This window comes from Camarhynchus parvulus, unplaced genomic scaffold, assembly GCF_901933205.1.
Source record: "Camarhynchus parvulus unplaced genomic scaffold, STF_HiC, whole genome shotgun sequence".
NCBI classification, from domain to species: domain Eukaryota; kingdom Metazoa; phylum Chordata; class Aves; order Passeriformes; family Thraupidae; genus Camarhynchus; species Camarhynchus parvulus.
The window spans coordinates 117,051-140,655 of record NW_022148358.1 but is presented as its reverse complement, the minus strand read 5'-3'; the positions used below and the strand labels follow the sequence as shown (position 1 = coordinate 140,655).

Genomic DNA, 23,605 nt, shown 5'->3' with positions numbered 1-23,605 from the left:
CCACCCCCCCCGCGCCCCCCCCACCCGTTTGCGGCTTTTCTTAGACGCGGCCGGACTATCCGGCTTACGACCAGCGCTTGCTGGCCCGACGCCCCCGCAGACCCGCGTGGACGTAGCCTGAGGCCCGGCTGGCCCGGGGGAGGGGCGGCATCTTGGTAAGCAGCTTGCTGGGGGGGCTTCTCCAGAGACCCGTGTTGCCACAGACCCCTCAGACACAGCGGAGAGCGCCTTGGCGGCCTACCCCCCCGCCGCTACCCGAAGAGCGCCCGCGGCGCCGGGGTACCGGCCTTTAGCGCGGTATTTGGAAGGCTTCTTAAGGCCCTGGTACAGCTACTTCCTAGTGTAGCGAGGGCTGGTGTGGGGTGGCGGTGAAGTGGAAGTCGTTGGGATCCAGCGAGGTGTCCCCACCTTCTACCAAAGTAGGCGATCAGCTCCACCTTGGGGCTGAAGGCTTTTCCTGAGGGCTGCGGAGGGCAGAAGAGTGAGCATTCAGCGGCGGGTTGGCGGTGATGACAACTCCACTCTCCGCCCACCCCCACACACACACACAACCCGAGCTGAGGCTCACTTGATCAGGTAGGCGTGGTGTCGTGCCTTGCGGCGGCGGCGGAACTTGCGCTACTTGGCGAAGTTTTGCGTGTCCAGCCACTGGGCAGCGTGGGAGTCGTGGTATAGGCCCTGGCCCTTGTGGTGATGGAAGGCGCCGCTGCCGGCGCCGCCCGCAGCCTCGGGGCAGGCCCCCCCCCCCTCGGGTCGCCGTGCCGCCTCGGCCGAGTTCTCAGCGAGCAGGTCCCTCTGCTCCTTCTTGGAAGCTTGCTTGGCCTTGGGCGCTGCAGGTTCTCCCTGGGACTTCTCCTCCCTGTGGGGAGACCCGTGGCGGTCAGCGGGGAGGGAGGGTCAGGGGATGGGTGTAGCGGGCGTGAGGGATGCAGGAGGATGTGGCACAAGGGTTTGCTAGGTATTACAGGGTCAGTGGTGAGTGGTGGATACGGACACGCCTGGAACGCGACACACAGGCGGCCTGGGACATCTTCAGTGCTGGACACTGCACAGCTGGGGCCTGGACGACCCATGGCTGTCAGTGCTGGGCTGCACCTGGGTCGGTGGTGAGGTGCTGGACACATGGACGGGCCATGGACACAGCATGGTCAGTGCTGGACATCGGGACGGGGAGCCCTGACACGGTGCTGGTCAGCGCTGAACACATGGACGGAGACCTGGGCTGCACGGACAGGGCCCCAACACAGCGCTGGACACACGGGCGAACTCCGGCTTACAGCGCTGGTCTAGTGCTGGACACACGGACAGGCCCTGGACACAGTGCTGGTCAGCGCTGGACATATGGACAGGGCCCCCAACACGAAGCGCTGGACACCGGACGAATCGACACAGCTGGTCGGCGCTGGACACCACCCGGACACTGGCGGGAGGCCCGTGCAGCTCTTTGAACCTGGTGCTGGTCAGCACTGGACGCGCCAGACCCAGCGGACACATGGACACAAACTGCAGCTGGGCATGGACTGGCCTCGCGACTCTCAGGACACTGCAGTGGTCAGTGCGGCTGCACGCCAGGCTGATGGACACCGCGGACACAGCCTGGGGGCACCTCTGGACACAGCGTGGGTCAGCACTGGATGCATGGACACCATGAACTACATGAACACCGCGGACACTGCCCCATGGCTCCCTGGACACCGGCACTGGTGAGTGCTGGACACGCAGACACTGATGGACAGGGCCCTGTGACTCTGGACACAGCACTGGTCAGTGCTGGACACACGGACCCAGCTGGACACATGGATGCAGCACCGCAGCTCCCTGGACACAGCACTGGTCAGTGCTGGACACGCAGACAGACAAATGGACAGCACACTGGACACAGGACACAGCCCCGAACACGACGCGAGGGGTGAAGCGGCGGGTGGGGCGAAACGCGGGGACGGGCCTGGCCAAGAGCAGGACCAAGGAGGAGGAGGAGGAGGAGGAGGAAGGAGGGCAGCCGGGCGGCGGGAGTACGGCCGTGGCGGAGCGACATCCCAGTGTCCGTCAGTCCGGGTGTAGAAGCACCAGGGGACACCGGACACCCCCAAAGCCCCGTCCTGGCTGGGCGACCAGTGTCCGGCAGCCCTGTGTCCCACCCCGCGGGACTAGCGGCAGCCCTGAAGGGTCGTGGTCAGTGACACGGCGGCTGTGCGGGCGTCACGTGTCGGGTGTCTGCCGGGGACAGGACCTCGGGGCCACCAGAACCCCGACCCCTCCCAGCTATGGGGAGCACAGCGGGACCCCCCCAGCCCCATCCTGGGGCTGCAGAGTGCATAAGCAGCACCAAAAAAATTTGGGAAGGGCGTGGGAACGTCGGGGTGAGGGAGGCAGGGACGGGGGTGACCCCAAGGACCCCAACATGGCCCAGGGTCTCAGGAGGCTGGGGTGGCCTCCAGGGTTGGGGGTCCTGAGGTGGCCCTATGAGGGGTCTTAGGGCCTCCTCACCCAGGTTCAGGCAGGCCAGGGTGTTGGTGCACTTCCACTCCTTCTCGTGCGTCGCCACCTTCACATCATCCATCACCAGGGGCACCCACCCCCCAAAAACGTACATCCTGGGGGGGTAAGAGGTCAGGGGGGGTCAGGGGGACACCCAGAGACCCCCCTCCCCACAATTTTCATCTTTGGGGGGGAGGTCACAAGATCACCCATATTAATTAAAAAATAAATTAAAACAAAACACTCCCCCTAAGGACCCCAATTCCCCTTCCAGGGTGGGGACAGGGACACAAAGGGACCCCCTCAGGATAAAGGGGGGGATCAGAAGGGATTTTGGGGGGTCGCCCCCAGACTCACTTGTTACCAATGGTGGTGGCCGAGTGGAGGCTGCGGGGCAGGGGAGCGACGCCGCTCAGGCTCGGCTTGTTCCAGGTCAGCGTCTCTGGAAACCCCCAAAATGTGAGGAAACAGCCCCAAAATCACCCAAAATGTGAGAAAACTGCCCCAAAATCACCCAGGATTTAAAGAAACTCAAAATGTGATGAAATGGCCCCAAAGTCCCCCAGAATGTAAAGAAATTAACTCAAAATGTGAGGAAATAACCCCAAAACCCCAAAGTGCAAAGAAATGGCCCTAAAACTACTGAAAATATAAGGAAACAGCCACTGGTGCCCCCGTAGATGCCAACATCCCCCAATGTCCCTCAGTATTCTCTATTCCCTGGACCCCAAATCCCCTAAAAACCCCCAAAACCCCCCTAAATACCTTAAAAACCCCACAAAAACCCCAAAATCCCCCATACCAATATCCAGCGTCCATAAATCCCCCAGCCTGCAGCCGCTCATGCCCCCGTAGATGACAACGCCTCCCAGTAACCCTCATTCCCCTGACCCCAAAACCCCCCAAAACCCCAAAAAAAACCCATAAAACCCCTCCAAAACCCCAAAAAAAACTAAAACCCAAAACCCAATATCCACGTCCATAAATCCCCCAGCCTGCAGCTGCTCTGCCCCCGTAGATGACGCCCCGCCCACCAAAACCCCTCCAAACTCCACAAAACCCCCATAAAACCCTCCAAACCCCACAAAAACCCCCAAAACCCCCCAAACCCCCCGTACCAATATCCAGCGTCCATAAATCCCCCAGCCTGCAGCCGCTCATGCCCCCATAGATGACGCTGTCCCCCAAAAACCTCCATTCCCCTGACCCCAAAACCCCCCAAACCCCAAAAAAACCCCATAAAACCCCTCCAAACCCCACAAAACCCCACAAAACCCCTGCAAAACCCCACAAAACCCCCAAACCCCCCGTACCAATATCCAAGGTCCATAAATCCCCCAGCCTGCAGCCGCTCATGCCCCCGTAGATGACGCTGTCCCCCAGTAACGCCCATTCCCCTGACCCCAAAACCCCTCCAAACTCCACAAAACCCCCATAAAACCCCCTCCAAACCCCACAAAATCCCCCAAAACCCCCCAAACCCCCCGTACCAATATCCAAGGTCCATAAATCCCCCAGCCTGCAGCCGCTCATGCCCCCGTAGATGACGCTGTCCCCCAGTAACGCCCATTCCCCTGACCCCAAAACCCCTCCAAACTCCACCAAACCCCTCCAAAACCCCAAAAAACCCCACAAAACCCCCCAACCCCCCCGTACCAATATCCAGCGTCCATAAATCCCCCAGTCTGCAGCCGCTCATGCCCCCGTAGATGACGAGGCGCGAGCGCCGCCCGTCGCGCTCCGTGTACACCACGGCCGTGTGGGATTCCCGGGGAGGGGGCAGCACCCCGTAAGTGATGGGGATGTCCCAGGCCAGCACCCCCGAGCCGGGCGCAGCTCCAGCACGTACAGGTCGTTCAGGTACCTGGGGAAAGGGGTATGGGGTCAGGAGGTCCTGTAAGAAATCCTAGAAGGGTGCTTGGGTATGTGGGATTTCCCTTAAACAGGTGGTTAGGGATATAGGATTGCACCATAAGGTCCTTTAAATCCCATAAAATGTGCTCAGTGTCACCTGTGCCTATGCGTGGAGGGGTTCAGATATCTGGGGAGGGGATTAAGAAGGTCTGGAGATCCCAAAAAAAATCCTAAAAGGGTGTTTGGGGATATGGGACTGCCCTAAAATGTCCCTTATATCCCATAAAATGCAGCCAGGGTCCCAATGTCACCTGTGCCCACACGAGCAGGTAGTTCAGAAAGTCAGGAAACCCCAAAAATATCCTAAAAGGGTGGTTGGATATGTGGGACTGCCCTAGAAAGAGTGGCTGGGGATATGGGATTGCCCTAAAGGAGTTCATAAATCCCATAAAATGCACCCGGGATGGTCCCAATGTCACCTGTGCCCACATGTGCAGGCGGTTCAGAAAGCCAGAAAACCCAAAAAAAACCCCTAAAAGGGTGTTTAGATATGTGGGACTCCTCTAAAAGGGTGTTTGCATATACAGGACTATTCTAAAAAAGGTGGTTTGGGATATAAGATTGCCCCAAAGGGATCCTTAAATCCCATAAAATGCAGCCAGGGTCCCAAAACCACCTGTGCCCGTGTGTGCAGGTGGTTCAGGTATGTGGGGAGTGGGTTGAGAAGGTCTGGAGATCCCAAAAAAATCCTAAAAGGGTGTTTGGGGATATGGAATTGCCCTAAAAGGTCCCTTAAATCCCATAAAATGCACTCAGGGTGGTCCCAAAGACACCTGTGCCCGTGTGTGCAGGTGGTTCAGAAAGTCAGAAAAACCAAAAAAAAACCCCTAAAATGGTTTCTGGATATGTGGGACTGTCCTAAAAAGGTGTTGGTTGACATGGGACTGCCCTAAAAGGGGTCTTTAGGTACATAAGGTAACCCTAAAGGGTTCTTAAATGCCCTAAAATGCCCCCAGAATGGCACCAGTGCCACCTGTGCCTCCCCAAAGATGACCCCAGTGTTTTGGGGTCACTCCTGAGTCCCCCAAAGATGGGGAATGTCCCCAAACCCCCCAGTCCCAACCCTATTCTCGGGGTTTTGGGGTGCCCCCTGCCCTCCCTGTCACTCCCAGGGTTTTGGGATCACCTGTATGGCCCCCCAAGGATCCCTGTGCCCCCCTAAAAATGACCCCAATGTTTCAGCCTCACCCCCCCAAAAATCCCTGTGTGCCCCCAAACCAGCCCCAGCCCCCTCCCCTCCAGTTATCCCCGAGATTTTTGGGGTGCCCCCGAGGTTTTGGGGTACCCTAAGATTTTGGGGTAGCCCCTAAAAATGACCCCAATGTTTCAGCCTCACACCCACACCCCCCAAACCAGTGCCAAGCCCCCTCCCCCCACAGATTCCCGGGGGGTTTTTGGGGTGCCCCCAGGGTTTTGGGGTGCCCCGTACCGGGGGATGTTGTTTTTGGGGTCCTCGCTGTCGTTGGCCAGCCCCCCGAACAGGTAACACTTGTTGCCCACCAGGGAGAAGCTGTGGCCCAGCCGGGGGCAAGGGGGGGGCCCATTTTTGGGGGTCTTCGCCTTCAGCCGCTTCCACTCCCACCTGGAGGCCTGGAATGGGGGAGATGTGGGATTTGGGGAGGGGTCTGTGATTGGGGGCACCCAGAGGGATGGGGGACCCCAAAACTGGGAGGGTTCAGGGGTTCTGGGAGGGTCCCAGGTGTTTGGGGGGGGGTTCCTGAGGGGGTCCCACAGTTTTTGGGAGGGTCCCAGGGGGTCCCACAGTTTTTGGGAGGGTCCTAGGGGGTCACCCATGGTTGGGGGGTGTTCTGGAATGTTTTGGGGTGGTCCCAAGGGGGTCCCCAGGTGTTTGGGAGGTGCTCTGGAGAGAGTTCCAGGGTATTTGGGGGGGGCCCAGGGGGGTCACCCATGGTTGGAGGGGGGGATTCCCCAGGTGCTCAGGGGGTTGCCCACATGCTCAGAGGTTCCTCAGGTGCTCAGGGGGGGTTCCCCAGGTGCTCAGGGGTATTCCCAGGGTGTTCCCCAGGTGCTCCCCAGGTGCTCAGGGGGTTCCCCACATGCTACAAGGTTCCCCAGGTGTGGAAGGAGGTTCCCCAGGTGCTCCCCAGGTGCTCAGGGAGGTTCCCCAGGTGCTCCCCACATGCTCGGAGGTTCCCCAGGTGCTCAAGAGGGGTTCCCCAGGTGCTCAAGAGGGGTTCCCCAGGTGGTCCCCACATGCTCAAATGTTCCCCAGGTGTTCAGGAGGGGTTCCCCAGGTGGTCCCCACATGCTCAAATGTTCCACAGGTGTTCAGGAGGGGTTGCCCAGGTGCTCCCCAGGTGCCCGGGGGTTCCCCAGGGGTTCCCCAGGTGCGAAGGGGGGTTCCCCAGGTGCTCAGGGAGGTTTCCCAGGTGGTCCCCACATGCTCAGATGTTCCCCAGGTGCTCCCCAGGTGCCGGGGGTTCCCCAGGGGTTCCTCAGGCGCTGTGGGGGTACCTGCAGCTCGTAGAGGTCGTTGCTGTACTTGCCGTACTCCACCATGCCCCCGAACACCAGCAGCCGCGGTCACACACGAAGCCGTAGGCGGCACAGCCCGGGGGGATGTCCCCCCGCACGGGGATGAACCACTGGTTGGTGGCTGTGGGGACACAGAGGGGACAGTGAGAACAACCCCCTGAACCACTGGTTGGTGGCTGTGGGGACACAGAGGGGACAGTGAGAACAACCCCCTGGACCACTGGTTGGTGGCTGTGGGGACACAGAGGGGACAGTGAGAACAACCCCCTGAACCCCTGGTTGGTGGCTGTGGGGACACACAGGGGACAGTGAGAACAACCCCCTGAACCCCTGGTTGGTGGCTGTGGGGACACACAGGGGACAGGAGAACACTGAAAATGCCCCCGCCCAAACCCTCAAAATGAACCAACTGGCTGGTGGCTTTTGGGGACATAAGGGGGACAGGGACATAGGGGGGGACACCAGCAATGATCCCCAATCCCATCCCTGTGGAGATCCCCCTGTGGTCCCCCAGCCCCACCTGTGCTGTACACCTGCAGCTCCCCCCCCATCCCATCCCTCTGGAGACCCCCAGGTGCCCACCTGTGTCACACCCCTGCAGCTCCTCACCAGTGCCAGCCCTGCAGGGACCCCCTGTGCCCCCCCAGGTGCCCACCTGTGTCACACACCTGCAGCTCCTCCCCAGTGCCAGCCCTGCAGGGACCCCCTGTGCCCCCCCAGGTGCCCACCTGTGTCACACACCTGCAGCTCCTCCCTAACCCCACCCCAAGGCAGAACCCCAGATGCCCCCCGGTGCCCACCTGTGTGGTACACATGCACTTTGTCCCCAGTCCCCTCCCTGTGGGGACCCCCTGTACCCCCCCCAGGTGCCCCCCCAGGTGCCCACCTGTGTTGTAGACGTGCAGCTCGTCCACGATGCCCTCGTTGCCCCCGCCGAAGACCACGATGAGCTCCTTGATGGCCACGGCCCGGTGGCCGTGCCGGGGCCGGGGCACGGGCCCAGCCCAGCCCACCACGCGCTTCCAGCGCGGCTGCAGCGCGGGGGGGCCCGGGGGGGCCCGCGGCGGGGACCCCCCCCCGCCCAGGCCTGCCATGCGTCCCCCGCTGCCTGTCCTGGGGGGACACGGGGGTCAGACATGGGGGACACCCCAAAATTCACCAAAATGAACAGGAAACCCCCCCCACTGCCTGACCTGGGGGGACACGGGGGGTCAGACATGGGGGACACCCCAAAAATCACCAAAATTACCTGACACCCCCCCTGCTGCCTGACCTGGGGGACACAGGGGTCAGACATGGGGGACACCCAAAATTCACCAAATGAACAGGACCCCCACTGCCTGTCCTGGGGGAACAGGGGGTCAGACATGGGGAACCCCAAAATCACCAAAATTAATTGGCGACCCGAAAATCCCTAAAATGAACTGATCCCCTCCATCCTGGGGGTACACGGGGGGTCAGACATGGGGGATACCCCAAAAATCACCAAAATGAACTGACACCCCCCCTGCTGCCTGACCTGGGGGAACACGGGGGGTCAGACATGGGGGATACCCCAAAAATCACCAAAATGAACTGACACCCCCCCTGCTGCCTGACCTGGGGGGACATGAGAGCGTCAGGTATGAGGGATACCCTAAAAATCGCCAAAATTACCTGCCACCCCCTCTGCTGCCTGTCCTGGGGGGACACGGGGGGGTCAGCTATGGGGGACACCCCAAAATTCACCAAAATTAATTGGCGACCCAAAAATCCCTAAAATGAACTGATCCCCCCCATCCTGGGGGTACACGGGGGGTCAGATACGAGGGATAACCTGAAAATCACCAAAATTACCTGACACCCGCCCTGCTGCCTGTCCTGGGGGGACACAGGGGTCAGACATGGGGGATACCCCAAAAATCACCAAAATGAACAGGAAACCCCCCACTGCCTGTCTGGGGGGACACGGGTCACAGGGGGACACCCCAAAAATCACCAAAATTACCTGACACCCCCCCTGCTGCCTGACCTGGGGGGACATGAGAGCGTCAGGTATGAGGGATACCCCAAAAATCACCAAAATGAACTGACACCCCCCCCACTGCCTGTCCTGGGGGGACACGGGGGGGTCAGACATGGGGGACACCCCAAAAATCACCAAAATTACCTGACACCCCCTGCTGCCTGACCTGGGGGGACACGGGGGGTCAGACATGGGGGATACCCCAAAAATCACCAAAATGAACAGGAAACCCCCCCACTGCCTGTCCTGGGGGGACACGGGGGTCAGACATGGGGGACACCCCAAAAATCACCAAAATTACCTGACACCCCCCCTGCTGCCTGACCTGGGGGGACATGAGAGCGTCAGGTATGAGGGATACCCAATGCCATACCTGAACCTGTTGTCTGGGGGACGGGGGTAGACAAACCAAAAATCACCAAAATGAACTGACACCCCCCCCACTGACACTGAATCCCCTCCCACTGCCCGTCTGGAGAGCACACAAGGGGATCAGGTATGCAGAAAACCCCCAAAATCACCAAAATTAACTGGCACCCTGAAAATCACCAAAATTATCTGGTACCACCTCCCCCCCCACTGGATGTTCTGGGGGGGTCCGAAATAGAGGACACCCCAAACCCCCCCCTCCCCAATGACCTGACCTCCCCCCTCTGCCTGTCCTTTCACGGAGGGGGAGCTTGGATATGGGAGACACCCCAAAAACCGAACCAGTCACCTGAGGCCCTCCCACCCCGCACCCTATCGACCCTTCGGGGAGGATCGGGAGGGTCTGGATGTGGGGGACACCCCCAAACGCCCCCCATTTGCACTGATTTCCTACCCCCACAAAGGCGGGTTTGGGCATAGGGACCCCCCCTCATTACATCTCTCACAGGGGGTGTCCCCAAATCTGGGGGTCAATCCCCTTCTGCCCCCCCCCAAACACCCCAGAGGCTTGGCACGCCCCCCCACCCAAATCCCGCAAAGAATCTTTAATTACACCACCCCCACCACAATTACCACGAAAGAGTTAATTACCCCCCCCCCACGGCAGGGGGTGTGACAATGGGGGAGGAGTCCACTTGAGGGAGAGGGGAACGTTTATTCCTCCCCGTTAATTACTTTCTTCATTATGTCTCCTCTTAATTACCCCTCCTCACACCATGACCCACTACCCAATTCCCCCCCCACCCCCCCGAATTTGCTCCCCTTTATCTTCATCTCCCCCATCCTCAAATTCCCCTCAGGCCGTGTCCCCACCCAGTGTCAACCCCCCCCAAATTATCCCCTCAGACTGTGCCCAGGCCCCCCCCCCAAATTTCCCCCCTCAGGCCATGCCCCCCCCCCCAAGTTCAACTCCCCCCTCCCCAAATTCCCCACTCATGCCGTGTCCCCCCCTCAGCTTCATCTCCCCCATCCCCGAATATCCCCTCATGCGGTGCCCCCCCCCCCCAAGTTCAACTCCCCCCTCCCCGAATTCTCCTCTCAGGCCGTGTCCCCCCCTCAGCTTCATCTTCCCCCTCCCCAAATATCCCCTCAAGCCGTGACCCCCCCTCAGGATCAACTCCCCCCACCCCGAATTTCACCCTCAGGCTGTGACACCCCCCCCCCACTTATTGCCCCCCTCATGTTCATCTCCCCCCTCCCCAAATCCCCCCCTCAGGCCGTGCCCCCAAAATGCCCAACCCCCCAGCCCTGCCCCTCCCCTCGCGCCCCCCCCCCCCCTCAGGCCCCTGCGCGCCGCCATCTTGTCTCTGCCCGGGCGGAAAATGGCGGCCGCCTCCTCCCCACCGCCGCCCCCCCCGCTCACCGCGGCCCCGCGGCCTCCCTCTCCCGGCCCGCGGCCGCTCCCCGATTCCCGGCGGCGGCTCCGGGGGTCGCGAGGCTGCAGCGGCTCCCGGCGCGGGGCTGCGGCTGCGGGCGGAGCGCGGCGGTGGCGGCCCCTCACGCCGCCCTGGGAGCCGCCATCTTGCGCCTGTGTCCGGCGGCCGCCGAGGGTGGGCGGGAAGCGACAGGAGTGGGCGGGGCCAACGCGGACACGCCCCCTCCGGACCCGGGCGGCGCCATCTTGGCCGGGGACGGGGGGCGACATTGTGGGGAAGGCGGGACGGGAAAATGCGGCGGCATTTTGGGAAGGGGACCGGGAGGAGGTTCACAGCCATCTCGGTGGCCTCCGGGCCCGGCCCAGTAGCGCTGGGGCTGGGGAGAGCGGCGGAGGGCCGCGGGGGGGACTGTACGGAGCCGCCTGAAGGGGCGCGGCCATGGCGCCAACGGAGGGGGTGTGGTCACGGAAGGGCGTGGCCACGCCCACTCCAACCGCCTCTTAAAGGAGCCGCCCCCCCCCCCCTCAGCCCGCCTTTTACGTGGTTTTCCCTCCTTCTCGCCCCCCCGAGCCCCGCCATCTCCCGGTACCGCCCCCTCCCAGCCCTCCCGCGGTCCCGTAATCGCTCCCCGGCATTCCCGGCCTCGTCCCCCCGCACACACCGAATCCCCCGCGGTCTGGCTGCCGGCGGCGCGGCCCTTTTCCCGGCGGCGCAGCGCTGTACGGAGCGTTCAACCCGCCATGGGCGCCGCCATCTTGGGCGCCCCGCCTCTCCTTGGGTGCCGCCCCTCCGCAAACCGCGCACCCTCCTTCTCCTCCTCTGCCTCGGGGTGTCCCCGCTCTCCCCACCGCCCCCCGGGGTTAACGGGACGCCAGAGCCGCTCTGAGGCCTCACGGCCCCGCGGCTCCGAGCGACGCAAACGGGCCGGGGATCCCGGGCGCTGCCATCGCCCCCCGGCCCTCCCCACGGACTCTCAAGATGGCGGCGCGCGGGACCCGGATGCGGCGGCGCCTCCCAGGATGGCGCCCCGGAGGCGGCGGAGGGGGGAAGGACCCGGATGTCGGCGCACGGCGCCGCCATGACATCCCGCACGTCCCCTCCCAAGATGGCGCCGCCCATCCGGCGGAACCGATGCCCGGTGTCGGCTCCCACGGGGACCCCGCGGTTCCTACCCTCCCTCCCGCGCTCCCCGCTTCATTCCGCCCTTACCGGGTGCGGCTCCGCTACCGCAGCGGCTCCAAGGCGGCGGAGCGGCCGGTGCCCGGGTGCGCGGGGGAGGGGTCACAAGATGGCGGCGCGCTGCTGTGGGAAGGGGGGGTCCAATATGGCGCCGCCCGGTGCCCGGATCTTCCTCCTCGTCCTCCTCCTCTTCCTCCTCCTCGCCGCGCGCACAAGATGGCGGCGCCTGCCCGGGACGGGAGCGGAGCTTTGAGCGCTCCCCGCGCTTTTTGTTCAAGCCCCGCCACCCCCTCCTCTCGTCCCCCCTCCGGGACAGCCCCGATGCGGCGCCCCAAGATGGCGCAGGTGGGAGCTTGCAGCTCCGCGGCGGCCCAAGATGGCGGCGGCCGCGGGACCCGGATGCGCCGCTCTCCGCGCCGCTCCGCCGCCGCTCCGCACCTGCAGCCACCCGCCGCCCGCTGACCCCGGGCGCCGCTTTCCGCCGCCGCCGCCGCTCGCTCCGGGCCGCCGCAGCCGCGCTGAAAGCCGAGAAAGGCCCGCCCGCCGCGCCGACTACTGGCGCTTGGGAGCCGCCATTTTGGACGCGTCTCCTCCACCCGCCACAAAGATGGCGCCCGCCAGTCCCCGGATGGTGGCGCTTAACGGCTGCGGCGCTCACTGCGCGTGCGCGACCGCACCTGTCCAAATGGCGCATGCGCGGCTCCACCTCCTTCTTGCGCAGGCGCCTTTCCTGCCTTTCCCGTAACGGACTTTTTGTTCAAACACCCGAATTTGGCGCTTTTCGCCCCAGTTTTGCCCTTCCGGGACCTCAAAATACTCCAGGGAGGGTGGAGGGAGGAGAGGAGGAGGGAGGGGTTCCTCAGCAAGGGGGTCGGGATGAAAGTCCCAGGGTTTGGGGAGATTTTGGGGAAGATTTAGGGAGTTTTGGGGTCCTCAGGCTCAGATGTGGAACACCCCAGGTGTGACAATAAGCCCCCAGGTGTGACAATAAACCCTCAGGTGTGACAATAAACTCCCAGGTGTTACATGGATTCCCCCCGAGGGTCCGGGCAAAAGATTCGGCATTTTGGGATTTTTTGGGGCGGGTTTGGTTGAGCCCCCGAGCCAGAAATGAGTCTGGGGGCGCCCTCGGCCACCTCGGGGGCCCCAGGGCCTTTTTGGGGGGAATGTTGGAGGCGCCATTCCGTCCCAGTTTATCCCAGTCCCGCCTCCTCCATCCGCCGGGCGCCGCCATTTTTTGTGTGGCAGAAGCTCCGCCCCCCGCGGTTACCACGGCAACGGCGCCATTTTGAGTGTGGCGGAACTGGGCGCAAAGGCGGGAAAAGGGGCGGGGCCTGAGCGCGCTTCCCGCCCTTAGCCCGCGATGACGTCATCGGGGTGATGACGTCGTAAACTCGAATGGCATCGTGGTGTGACATCACAGCTGCCGGGGCACTCGCGAGGGCTGGGGGAGGGGGGAAAGGGCAGGGGGAACACCTGGGAGCAGGTGAGGTCCCACAGGAGGGTCAGTGACGTCATCTGAGGGAATCCAGTGATGTCATAGAAGGGAATCCAGTGACGTCATCCAGGCGATCTATGGGGAGATCCCGGATCACCCTCCTGACCCCACAAACCCCCCGGGGACCCCAAAATCAGCACCTGGGGACCCAAAAGTCATCGGGGGGGGATGGGGGTGTCCCAAATCCACCTGGATGGATCCAAACTCACCTGGGGGGTCCCGAATCCACCTGGGGGGGTCCCAATCCCACCTGGGGGTCCCAAAATCAGCACCCAGGGATCCTAAACTTCACCTGGTGGGTTCCAAATACACCTGGGTGCACACAAAGCTACCTGGAGAGAGCCTAAAATCAACACTTGCAAGGCCAAAAAGCACCTGGGGACCCCAAAATCAGCACCTGGGGACCCCAAAATCAGCACCTGGGAAGACCCAAAAACCAGAATCGCCTGGGGGGATCCGGTACCCCCTTGGAGTGACCCAGCCCCATCCCACTCCTCTGGCTGGAGGGGCTGGGGGAACCTGGGGGGATTGGGGGGGAAATTTTGGGGGAATCTGGGGAATTTTGGTGGAAATTTTGGGGGACTCTGGGGGGATTTGTGGGGAAATTTTAGAGGAATCTGGAAGGGATTCTGCGGGGATTTTGGGGGTGTTTTGTGGGGGAATCTGGAGAAGATTTTGGGGGTGATTTTTGGGGGGAACCAGGTGGGATTTTTAGGGAATCTGGGGCAGATTTCAGTGGAATTTTAGTGGGAATCTGGAGAGGATTTTGGGGGGAATCAGGTGGGAATCTGGGGGAGATTTTAGGAAGATTTTTGGGGGTTCTGTGGGGGATTTTAGGAGGATTTTGATGAGGATTTTGTGGGAATCTGGGGGGCATTTTGGGGGGAGATTTTTGGGGGAACCAGGCGGGATTTTTGGAATTGGGGGGATTTTGGTGGAATTTTAAGGGAAATCTGGAGAGGATTTTTGGGGGAATCAGGTGGGAATCTGGGGGGGATTTTAGGAGGATTTTTTGGGGATCTGTGGAGGATTTTCGAAGGATTTTGGGGAAATTTTGGGGGGATCTGGGAGGGATTTTAAGAGGATTTTTGGGAGATCTGTGGAGGATTTTTGGAGGAATTGGGGGAAATTTTTGGGGGCATCTGGGGGTGGTATTAGGAGGATGTTGGGGGGGATTTTTGGGGGTGATTTTGGGGGGATCCGTGCGCGGAGCCAAAGAAGCGGCGGAGGCGGCTGAGGGTTACACAGATTTATAATCGCTGGATCACGCGCAGCAGCAGCAGCAGCAGCACAGACACAGACCCGGGGGGAGGAGAATTTGGGGGGCTTTAAATGGGGGGGGGGCAAGGGGGGGCGGCGCCGTGGGGACCCCCCCCCTCCCCAAAAACAACCGACACCGAGGGGCTTTTCCGGAACTTTATAAGGCAAAAACGTCTCGAGAGAATAAATAGGTGGGGGAAGGGGGGGCCCCCCAAAATCCCCCCCCCCAACGGTGGTGGCTGTGCCCCCTCCTCCCCGGGACCCCTCCCCCACATGGGCCCCTCCCCCCTTCGGGGGGTTTGCTCTCTCTGGCCGCCCCTCCCCCGTTATTGCCGTGAGGAGCCGAGGGGGGGGTGGGGACCCCTTGGGGGGGCGATGGAAGAACGGGGGGGGGCACAAAGGGGGCGTGGCCCCGACCCCTCCCCCCCCAGAGTGGGTAAAGTGCAGGATGGGGACCCCTCCCCCACCCCAAAATAGGACTGGGGGGGTGGGTGGGGGAGGGGCAGGATGACACCCCTCCCCCCATGTGGAATGGCTCGCCCCATGCTCGCTCCTGATTGGCTCGGGACCAGATCCCGGCCCTGCCCAGCTCACTCTTGATTGGTTCCCAATTAGATCCTGGCCCTCGTTTCTGATTGGCTCAGGACCAGATCCCAGCTCCACCCATACTCGATTCTGATTGGCTCTGGACCAGATCCTGGCCCTGCCCAGCTCGATCATGAGTGGCTCCGTACCAGATCCGACTCTTCCCACTGATTGGCTCCAGACCAGATCACACCCTCAATTTTGATTGGCTCCAGACTAGATCCCAGCTCCGCCCATTCTGACTCCTGATTGGCTCCGGACCGGATCATTCCCTTGCTCCTGATTGGCTCCCACCATGCCTGCGGCTTCTCCTGATTGGCCCCGACTGGATCTCCCCCATCCAGAGCAGAGCAACCCCATTGGGCGGGGGCCGGACCCACCCCTCCAATCCAAACCACTCCTGATTGGATCCTGGCCGGGCCCCGCCCCCGCCCAGAGTCACTCCTGGGACCAGATCCGGCCCCGCCCCTGCAGGATCTCAGCCCTGATTGGACGGCGCCGACCCCACCCAGTCCTTGATTGGCTCTTGACTTGACCACGCCTCAGTTTGGGGGGGGATCTGGAATCCTCCCCACCCCCATCTGGATCGCGGCTCCTGATTGGCCAAACACTGGATCCCAGCTGAACCCAAGACTGCTTCTGATTGGCTCCGGGCCTGATCCTGCCCCTCCTGATTGGCTCCACAACAGATCCTCCTTACACAGAGCTGCCCCCATTGGCCAAAGGCCATGCCCCGCCCCCTCCTGATCCTGCCCCTCCTGATTGGCTCCAGACACTGGATCCCGCACAGAACGGTAGCTGCTAATTGGCTCTAAATCCGACCCCCAATAAAGTCACACCTGATTGGCTCAACACCAGACCCCTCCTCCTCAGTCGCTCCTGATTGGCTCCACACTTGATCCCACCCCTGCCCAGCTCAGCTCCTGATTGGCTCAGCCCCAGATCCCGGCTGAACCCACCGCTCCTCTTGATTGGCTGCACACCAGACCCCGCCCCCTGACACCGCACCCCCTTCTCCTGATTGGCTCCATGCTGGATCCCTGCCCCTGATTGGCCGTAGCCTCAGCCCCGCCCCCCTCTTCAGCAGCGCCGCTCCCCATTGGCCGCCGGCCAGATCCCGGCCCCGCCCCTTCCCCTCCCCCATAGTGCAAATGGTTCCCACGGGCGGAAAACGGAACTGGAAGAACAAGAAAAGCGGCGCCGGGGGAGGGGGGAAGACGCGGCCCCGCCCCCCCCAAACAACCCCCTCCCCCCCAACCCCGCCCAACCTCGCGGGGGGGAGGGGGGAGGGCCGTGGAGACCCCCTCCTCAAAAAGTGCAAAGTGGGGGGGTCCGGGGCGGTTCCCTCGCTGTGCTTGTCGGTAATAAAAACTTGGGGGGGAGGGGGGAACGGTGGTGGGGAGGAGAACCCAACCCACGGTGGGAGGGGGCGCTTTGTTGGGGGATGTGGGGGGTCCCCACTGCCTCGTGAAGGGGGGGGGAGGGGGGGGGGGGGCCCGTCCGTGTGTCCGTCCGTCCGTCCGTCCGTCCGTCCGTGCGTGCGTCCGTGCGTGCGTTCCCCCGCCGCGGCGGCTCACAGTCAGCTCACCCGCTCGGGCACAGGCGTCCGCGTGTCCACCGGCTCCTCGCGGGCCGGGGCGCGGCACGGCCACGCTGGGGGGGGCGGCGGCGGCGCCGACGAGGACGACGAAGAGGAGGAGGAGGATGAAGAGGAGGAAGAGGAGGAGGAGGAGGAGGTGGAGGAAGAGAGGCAGAGTCTTTGTGCTCGGGCTCCCCTCGGTGTTTGTAGGGCGGCGACGGCGCAGCGGCGGCGGCGGGGGCTGAGTCTTAGGGGGCTCCTTGGCGCAGCTGCCGGGGCCGCGGGACCCCCTCTGCTCCGAGCACCCGCTCAAGTCCTGGGGGCGGCGGCGGCGGCGGGGGGCGGCGGGGGGCTGGCGCTGTCCTTGGGGTCGCTCTGGGGGGCTCCGGTGGTGGCGGCGGCGGCGGGGGGCGGGAGGAGCCCCCCGACCCTTGGGGCTGCCCTCCTTGCTGCGCCGCCGGGGCTGCGGGCGCTGCGGGGCCGCGGGAGCCCGGGCGGGTCGTCGGCAGCCGCGGCGTCGTTGTTGTCGCTGCCGTGGCGGTCGCGGTGGCCGCCATCGTCACCGGTTCCACCACCACCGTCTCCCTCGTCTTCCTCTTCTTGATGGGCAGCACGGTCTCCTGCACGGCCGGGGAGTCGCTGCCTTCTTGTCGGGGCCACCCGGCCCCCGCCCCGCCGCCCCGCCGGTTTGCGCCAGCGTTTCTTGGGCACGGCGGACTATCCGCTCGGCCCGGCGCTTACGGCCCGGCGCCCGGGAAGGCGGCGGGGCGGGCGGGGCCCGGCTGGCCGGGAGAACGGCATCTTGACCAGCAGCTTGCTGGGGGCTTCTCCAGAGCCCGTTTGGCCGCAGAGCCCCCCCGACACGGCGGAGGCCGCTTGGGCGGGCGCTGCCGCCCACCGCCGCTGCCCTTGGGCCGCGCCCGGCGCGGCGGTGCCGGGGCCTTTGGGCGATTTGGGCTTCTTGGGCGGGCGCTGCTCGCGGCGCGAGGGGCTGCCCCGGCCGGTGACGGTGAAGTCGAAGTCGTTGGGATCCAGCGAGGTGTCCCCCACCTTCTCGAAGTAGGCGATCAGCTCCACCTTGGAGCGGAAGGCTTTTCCCTGCGGGCTGCGGGCAGAAGAATGAACATTCAGCGAACGGTCAGCGGCGATGAGCACAGCTCCCTCTCCGGCCACCCCCCCCACACACACACACACAACCCGAGCTGGGCTCACTTGATCAGGTAGACGTCGTACTTGCCGGCCGAGCGGCCGGACTTGCGCTGCTTGAGTTTGCGTGTCCAGCCCTCGGGCAGCGTGGGCTCGTCGTACATGGGCCCGCGGTCGCGGATGATGGAGCGCCGCTGCTTCGGCGACGCCGACGCCTCCGGGGCCGCCGGGCGCCGCCCCGGCCCCCTCCGAGCTCTCGGCCTTGCCGGCCTCGGCGGGCTCAGCCGCGGGCTGATCCGGCTCCTTGCGCTCCTTCTTGGGCTTCTTGGCCTTGGGCGGCCGCTGCAGGTTCTCCTCGGACTTCTCCTCCCTGTGGGGACACGCGGCGGTCAGCGCAGGGAGGGGAGGGGGTCAGGGATGGACGCACGGACGTGAGGGATGCGAGGGGTGCGGGCACAAGGGTTGCTGGGTGTGCAAGGGGTCAGTGGTGGGTGGATGGACACACGGACAGGGCCTGGACACAGTGCTGGACACACAGACGGGCCTGGGACATAGCGCTGGTCAGTGCTGGACACTGCACTGGTCAGTGCTGGGGTATGCTGGACACACGGACAGGCCCTGGACACAGTGCTGGTCAGTGCTGGACACATGGACAGGGCCATGGACACAGCGCTGGTCAATGCTGGACATACGGACAGGCCCTGACACAGTGCTGGTCAGCGCTGGACACATGGACAGGGCCATGGACACAGCACTGGCCCCAACAGCGCTGGACACAGGGACACAGGGCAAAACCCTGAACTTGGTGCGGCATATGGACAGGGCCCCAACACAGCGCTGGACACACGGACAGGCTCCGACACAGCGCTGGTCAGCGCTGGACACACGGACACTGACGGACAGGCCCGTGCAACTCTTTGGACATGGTGCTGGTCAGCACTGGACACGCAGACCCAACGGACACATGGACACAAACTCGCTGGACACATGGACCAGGCCCTGCGGCTCTCCGGACACTGCAGTGGTCAGTGCCGGCTGCACAGACCCGATGGACACACGGACACAGCCCTGGGGAGCTCTGGACACAGCGTGGGTCAGCACTGGATGCATGGACACCATGGACACATGGACACACGGACACTGCCCCATGGCTCCCTGGACACGGCACTGGTCAGTGCTGGACACACGGACACTGATGGACAGGGCCCTGTGACTCTCTGGACACAGCACTGGTCAGTGCTGGACACACGGACCCCGCTGGACACATGGATGCAGCACCGCAGCTCCCTGGACACAGCACTGGTCAGTGCTGGACACGCAGACAGACAAATGGACAGCACTGGACACACGGACACAGCCCCAGACACCGGCACGGGGTGAAACGGCGCCGAATTGGGCAAAGCACGGGACGGGCCTGGCCAGAGCCAGGACAAGGAGGAGGAGGAGGAGGAGGAGGAAGGAGGGGCAGCCCGGAGCGGCGGGAATTACGGCCGTGGCCGGAACGACATCCCAGTGTCCGTCAGTCCGTGGTGTGGGGGGGACACCCAGGGGACACCGGACACCCCCAAAGCCCCGTCCTGGCTGGGCCGGCCGAGTGTCCGGCAGCCCTGTGTCCACCCCGCCGGACTAAACGCAGCCCTGGGGGTCGTGGTCAGTGACACCGCGGCTGTCACCGGGGCGTCACCGTGTCGGTGTCACCGGGGACGGGACCCTCGGGCCACCAGGGAACCCCCCCGACCCCTCCCCAACTATGGGGGAGCACAGCCGGGACCCCCCAGCCCCATCCTGGGGCTGCAAGTCGCAAAAGCAGCACCAAAAATTTGGGAAGGGGCGTGGGAACGTCGGGGTGAGGGGAATTGGGGACGGGGGGGTGACCCCCAGGAACCCCCCCAACATGGCCCAGGGTCTCAGGGGGGCTGGGGTGGCCTCAGGGTTGGGGGTCTGAGGTGGCCCTGGGGGTCTTGGGAGGGTCTGGGGTGACCCTGAGAGGTCCCAAGGGGGTCTTGGGGTGGCCCTGGGGGTCCCATGGGGGTCCTGGGGGTCTCTTGGTGGCCCTGGAGGGTCCCTGGGAGGTCCCAGGGGGGTCTGGGGTGGCCACAGGGTTGAGGATCCCAAGTGGCCCCGGGGGTCTCAGGGGGTCTCAGGGTGGGCACAGCAAAGGTGGGCGTGAGAAACCAAATTTTGGGGTGTTCCGGGGAAATTTGGGCGATTCCAGCAGAATTTGGGAAATTTCGGGATGATTTGTGGCATTTCGGGGGGTGAGGGCAGTTTTAGGGCGATCCCAGGTGGGATTTGGAGGAATTTGGGGGGATTTGGGGGGATCCGGAGGGGTCGCGGGAGCGCGGCCATTTTGGGGGAGTTTCAGGCGTTTTTAGGAGCAGCGTGAGGGGAACAACTGGAACAACTTTGGGGCAATTCTGGATATTTTGGGGCTGCTGAATTTTGGGGGAATTTGGGGTAACTCGGGGAGTTTGGGAGCACTGCATGAGTGCAGCAATTTGGGGAAATTTGGGGGATTTTAGGGTGAATCGAGCGTTCGGGGCGTTCAGCGTGAGCAGCATTTTGGGGCAATTTTGGGTATTTTGGGCTGGCACACGAGCAGAAAATTTTGAGGTAATTCAGGGGATTTTAAGGTAAAACAGGGGAATTTGGGACGCGGCGTGAGCAGCAGTTCGGGGCAATTTTGGGGATTTTGGGGCGCAGAATTTTGGGATAACTCAGGGTTTGGGGGCGCAGCGTGAGAAGCGGTTTGGGGCATTTGCAAGGTTTTGGGGCACAGCATTTTGGGGCAGTTCGGGATATTTTGGGTTTCCACGTGCACACAATAATTTGGGGCAGTTTTGGGGCGCAGCATTTAGGGGAAATTCAGAGTATTTTGGGGTAACCCGAGGTATTTTGGGGCACCACGTGAGGGCGACAGTTCAGGGCAAATTTGGGCATTTTGGGGCGCAGCGCGGTGACATTTTGGGGTGACTCGGGCGTTTCGGGGTGACTTCTGGGGATTCTGGCGTGACTTCGGGGTGAATTTTGGGGTGACTTCGGGCGGGTTTTGGGGTGACTTTGCGGGGGGTCGGGATAACTCGGGGAGTGATGGGGTGGTTTAGGGGGGTTTGGGGTAACTCTAGAAATTCGGGGTGACTCGGGAGAGGTTCGGGGTGAATTTTGGGGTGATTCGGGGCGCATTTTGGGGTGACCCGGGAGAGCTTTGGGGCGCGTTTTGGGGATTTGGGTGCGCGCAGGACGGGCCGGGGGGTGTGTCCCCTTGAGGGGGGCGGGGGTCCCTCTAAGGGGGTCCCCATCTCCCACCCTAACGGGGGCAACACCGGCATGGCGACGCAGACAAATTTTAGGGAGGGACTGTGGGGGGTCCCCAAATTTCGTAGCGGGGTTGTTGGAGCGGGGCGGGGGGGCCCGGCATTTTGGGGGCTCACGGAGGAAAGGGACCGGAGGTCCCCCCATTCCGGAGGGGTCCCGCGGAAGGCTCGGGGGGTCCCACCGAGGGTTCCCCGTACCTGGGGGGCTCCTCCCGCCCCCCGGGGGGGCCGCGGCCGCTCGTGACGCACTCGCGGCGCTCGCAGCCCCCCCCAGCCCTCACACACACACCCACCCCCCCCCGCCCGCCATTCCCGGTTCCCGCCCGGCCCGTGAGGGGAAGGAAAGGGGGGCGTGAGGGAGAGAGGAGGGGGGGGGGCGCCCGCGCGCGCGCGCGCGCGCGAGACCCCCCCGCCTCTCGGCTCCCTCACAGCTTTCCCCAACACCCGCCGCGGCCCCCCCCGGCCACGCCGCCCCCTCCTCACTCACAGCCGCCCCTCGTCGCCGCTCGGCGCCGCCGCCGCCATTTTCTTCGCAGCGAAGAACCCGCGGGGAAGCTGAGGGGGGGCCCGGGGGGGGGGCGGGGGGGGGCGGCCCGGACGGAGCGGCGACGGGAACCCGGAGCGGAGCTGGCCCCGCCCCTCTGCCCGGAGGCGATTGGCCGAGCGTCCCGTCGGTCAAGGCGTCGGAGCGCGGTGATTGGGCGGCGGGGCCGCCCTCCGGAGGCGGAGCCGGGGCTCTCGCGCAGGGCCGTTGGAATTGGCGGGAAGCGCTGTCAGTTACGGGAGGCGGGGCCGGCGGAGCGCGCGCGGGCGTTTATTGGGCCCCGCGCCGGGACGCCGAGCGCTGATTGGCTGTGGGGGATGTCGGTCAAGAGACGGCGAAGGGGGCGTGGCCTGGGCCCCCCCGCGCTGCGAAGGGTTTGAAATCCAACGGCCGTAACGGTCCGCGAGGCCACGCCCCCTCCGGGCCACGCCCCGGCCACGCCCCTCCCGCCCCGGGTCCCGCTGCCCCAGTACGGGGACAACTGGGACCAGTGCGGGATAACTGGGACCAGTACGGGAGAACTGGGACCAGTGCGGGAGAACTGGGACCAGTACGGGACAGTGCGGGGACAACTGGGACCAGTGCGGGGAGAACTGGGACCAGTACGGGTAACTGGGACCAGTGCGGGATAACTGGGACCAGTGCGGGGACAACTGGGACCAGTGCGGGATAACTGGGACCAGCACGGGATAACTGGGACCAGTGCAGGATAACTGGGACCAGTGCAGGGACAACTGGGACCAGTAAAGGGACAGCAGGGACCAGTATGGCGCAGCAGGGACCAGTATGGGGACAACTGGGACCAGTGTGGGGACAGCAGAGACCAGTACGGGGAGAACTGGGACTAGTACGGGATAACTGGGACCAGTACAGGACCAGCAGCAGGGACCAGTATGGGGATTGTGGCCACCAGTACTGGACCAGTATGGCGACAACCGGGACCAGTACAGGACCATATGGGGATAACTGGGCCCAGTACCGGACCAGTGTGGCCCCTGCGGCCACCAGTAAAGAACCAGTATGGCAATGACGGCCACCAGTACAGCCCCTGCGGCCACCAGTAAAGAACCAGTATGGCAATGACGGCCACCAGTGCGGCCCCTGCGGCCGCCAGTAAAGAACCAGTATGGCAATGACGGGCACCAGTACAGCCCCTGCGGCCACCAGTTTGCTCACGGTGCCCCCCAGCCCAGGGATAGGGGGGAGGGGCGGGGGCCGGACCCCCCCTCCCGGGGGATGAGCGGGGATGGAGCGCTAATCCCCCCTCCCCCACCCCCCACCCCCACCCCCGGCCTTTCCCGACCCCCCCCGGGCAACCCCAAACCCCCCCGCCCCCCTCCTCAATATGGGACCCCCCCCCCCCAAAACCCCTCAGGACACTCCCAAACCCCCGGCCCCCCCCCATCCCCCCCTGGTTTGTGAGTTTCTTTCCCCTCCCCCCCTTTTTTCCACCCCCCCCTCCCCTTTTCGGGGGTCCCGCCCCCCCTCCCCCCCATCCCCGGATCGGGGTCACCTCCGGGGGGATTGTCCCTAATCCCGGGCACCCGTGACCCCCCCGGGATTAGGGGGACACCTGGGGGGGGTCCCCAGAGGGACCCTGGGACATGTAGTCCCCTCTGGGGGGGGGCAGGGACCCCCCAAATGTCACCCGGGACCCCCCAAATGTCCCCAAAGCCCTGCGGTGGCACCGGGGGGGGCAGTGGGACCCCAAAATCCAGGGGAGCGGGAATTTGGGGGGGGGGGGCTCTGGAGGGGTTTGGGGGTACAGGGGGGTCGGGGGGTGGGGAAGGTTTTGGGGTCCT

General features: G+C 63.9%; 2 protein-coding genes across 2 annotated transcripts; both read right to left on the bottom strand.

Annotated features, from left to right (window-relative positions):
- Positions 1–618: 618 nt before the first annotated feature.
- On the bottom strand, positions 619–11,868 carry LOC115916624. Its single transcript, XM_030970338.1, is given in 11 exon segments — positions 619–859; positions 1,376–1,596; positions 2,402–2,594; positions 2,836–2,920; positions 4,135–4,311; positions 4,314–4,342; positions 5,822–5,982; positions 6,868–6,935; positions 6,938–7,009; positions 7,775–8,001; positions 11,360–11,868. Coding segments are annotated over 11 exon segments (1,932 nt in total). The 5' UTR covers positions 11,818–11,868.
- A 5,668-nt stretch (positions 11,869–17,536) lies between these two features.
- Positions 17,537–21,802, bottom strand: LOC115916623 (methyl-CpG-binding protein 2-like). The gene is given in 5 exon segments (XM_030970336.1): positions 17,537–17,723; positions 17,725–17,904; positions 18,012–18,175; positions 18,177–18,315; positions 21,747–21,802. Coding segments are annotated over 5 exon segments (708 nt in total). The 5' UTR covers positions 21,785–21,802.
- Positions 21,803–23,605: the final 1,803 nt, after the last annotated feature.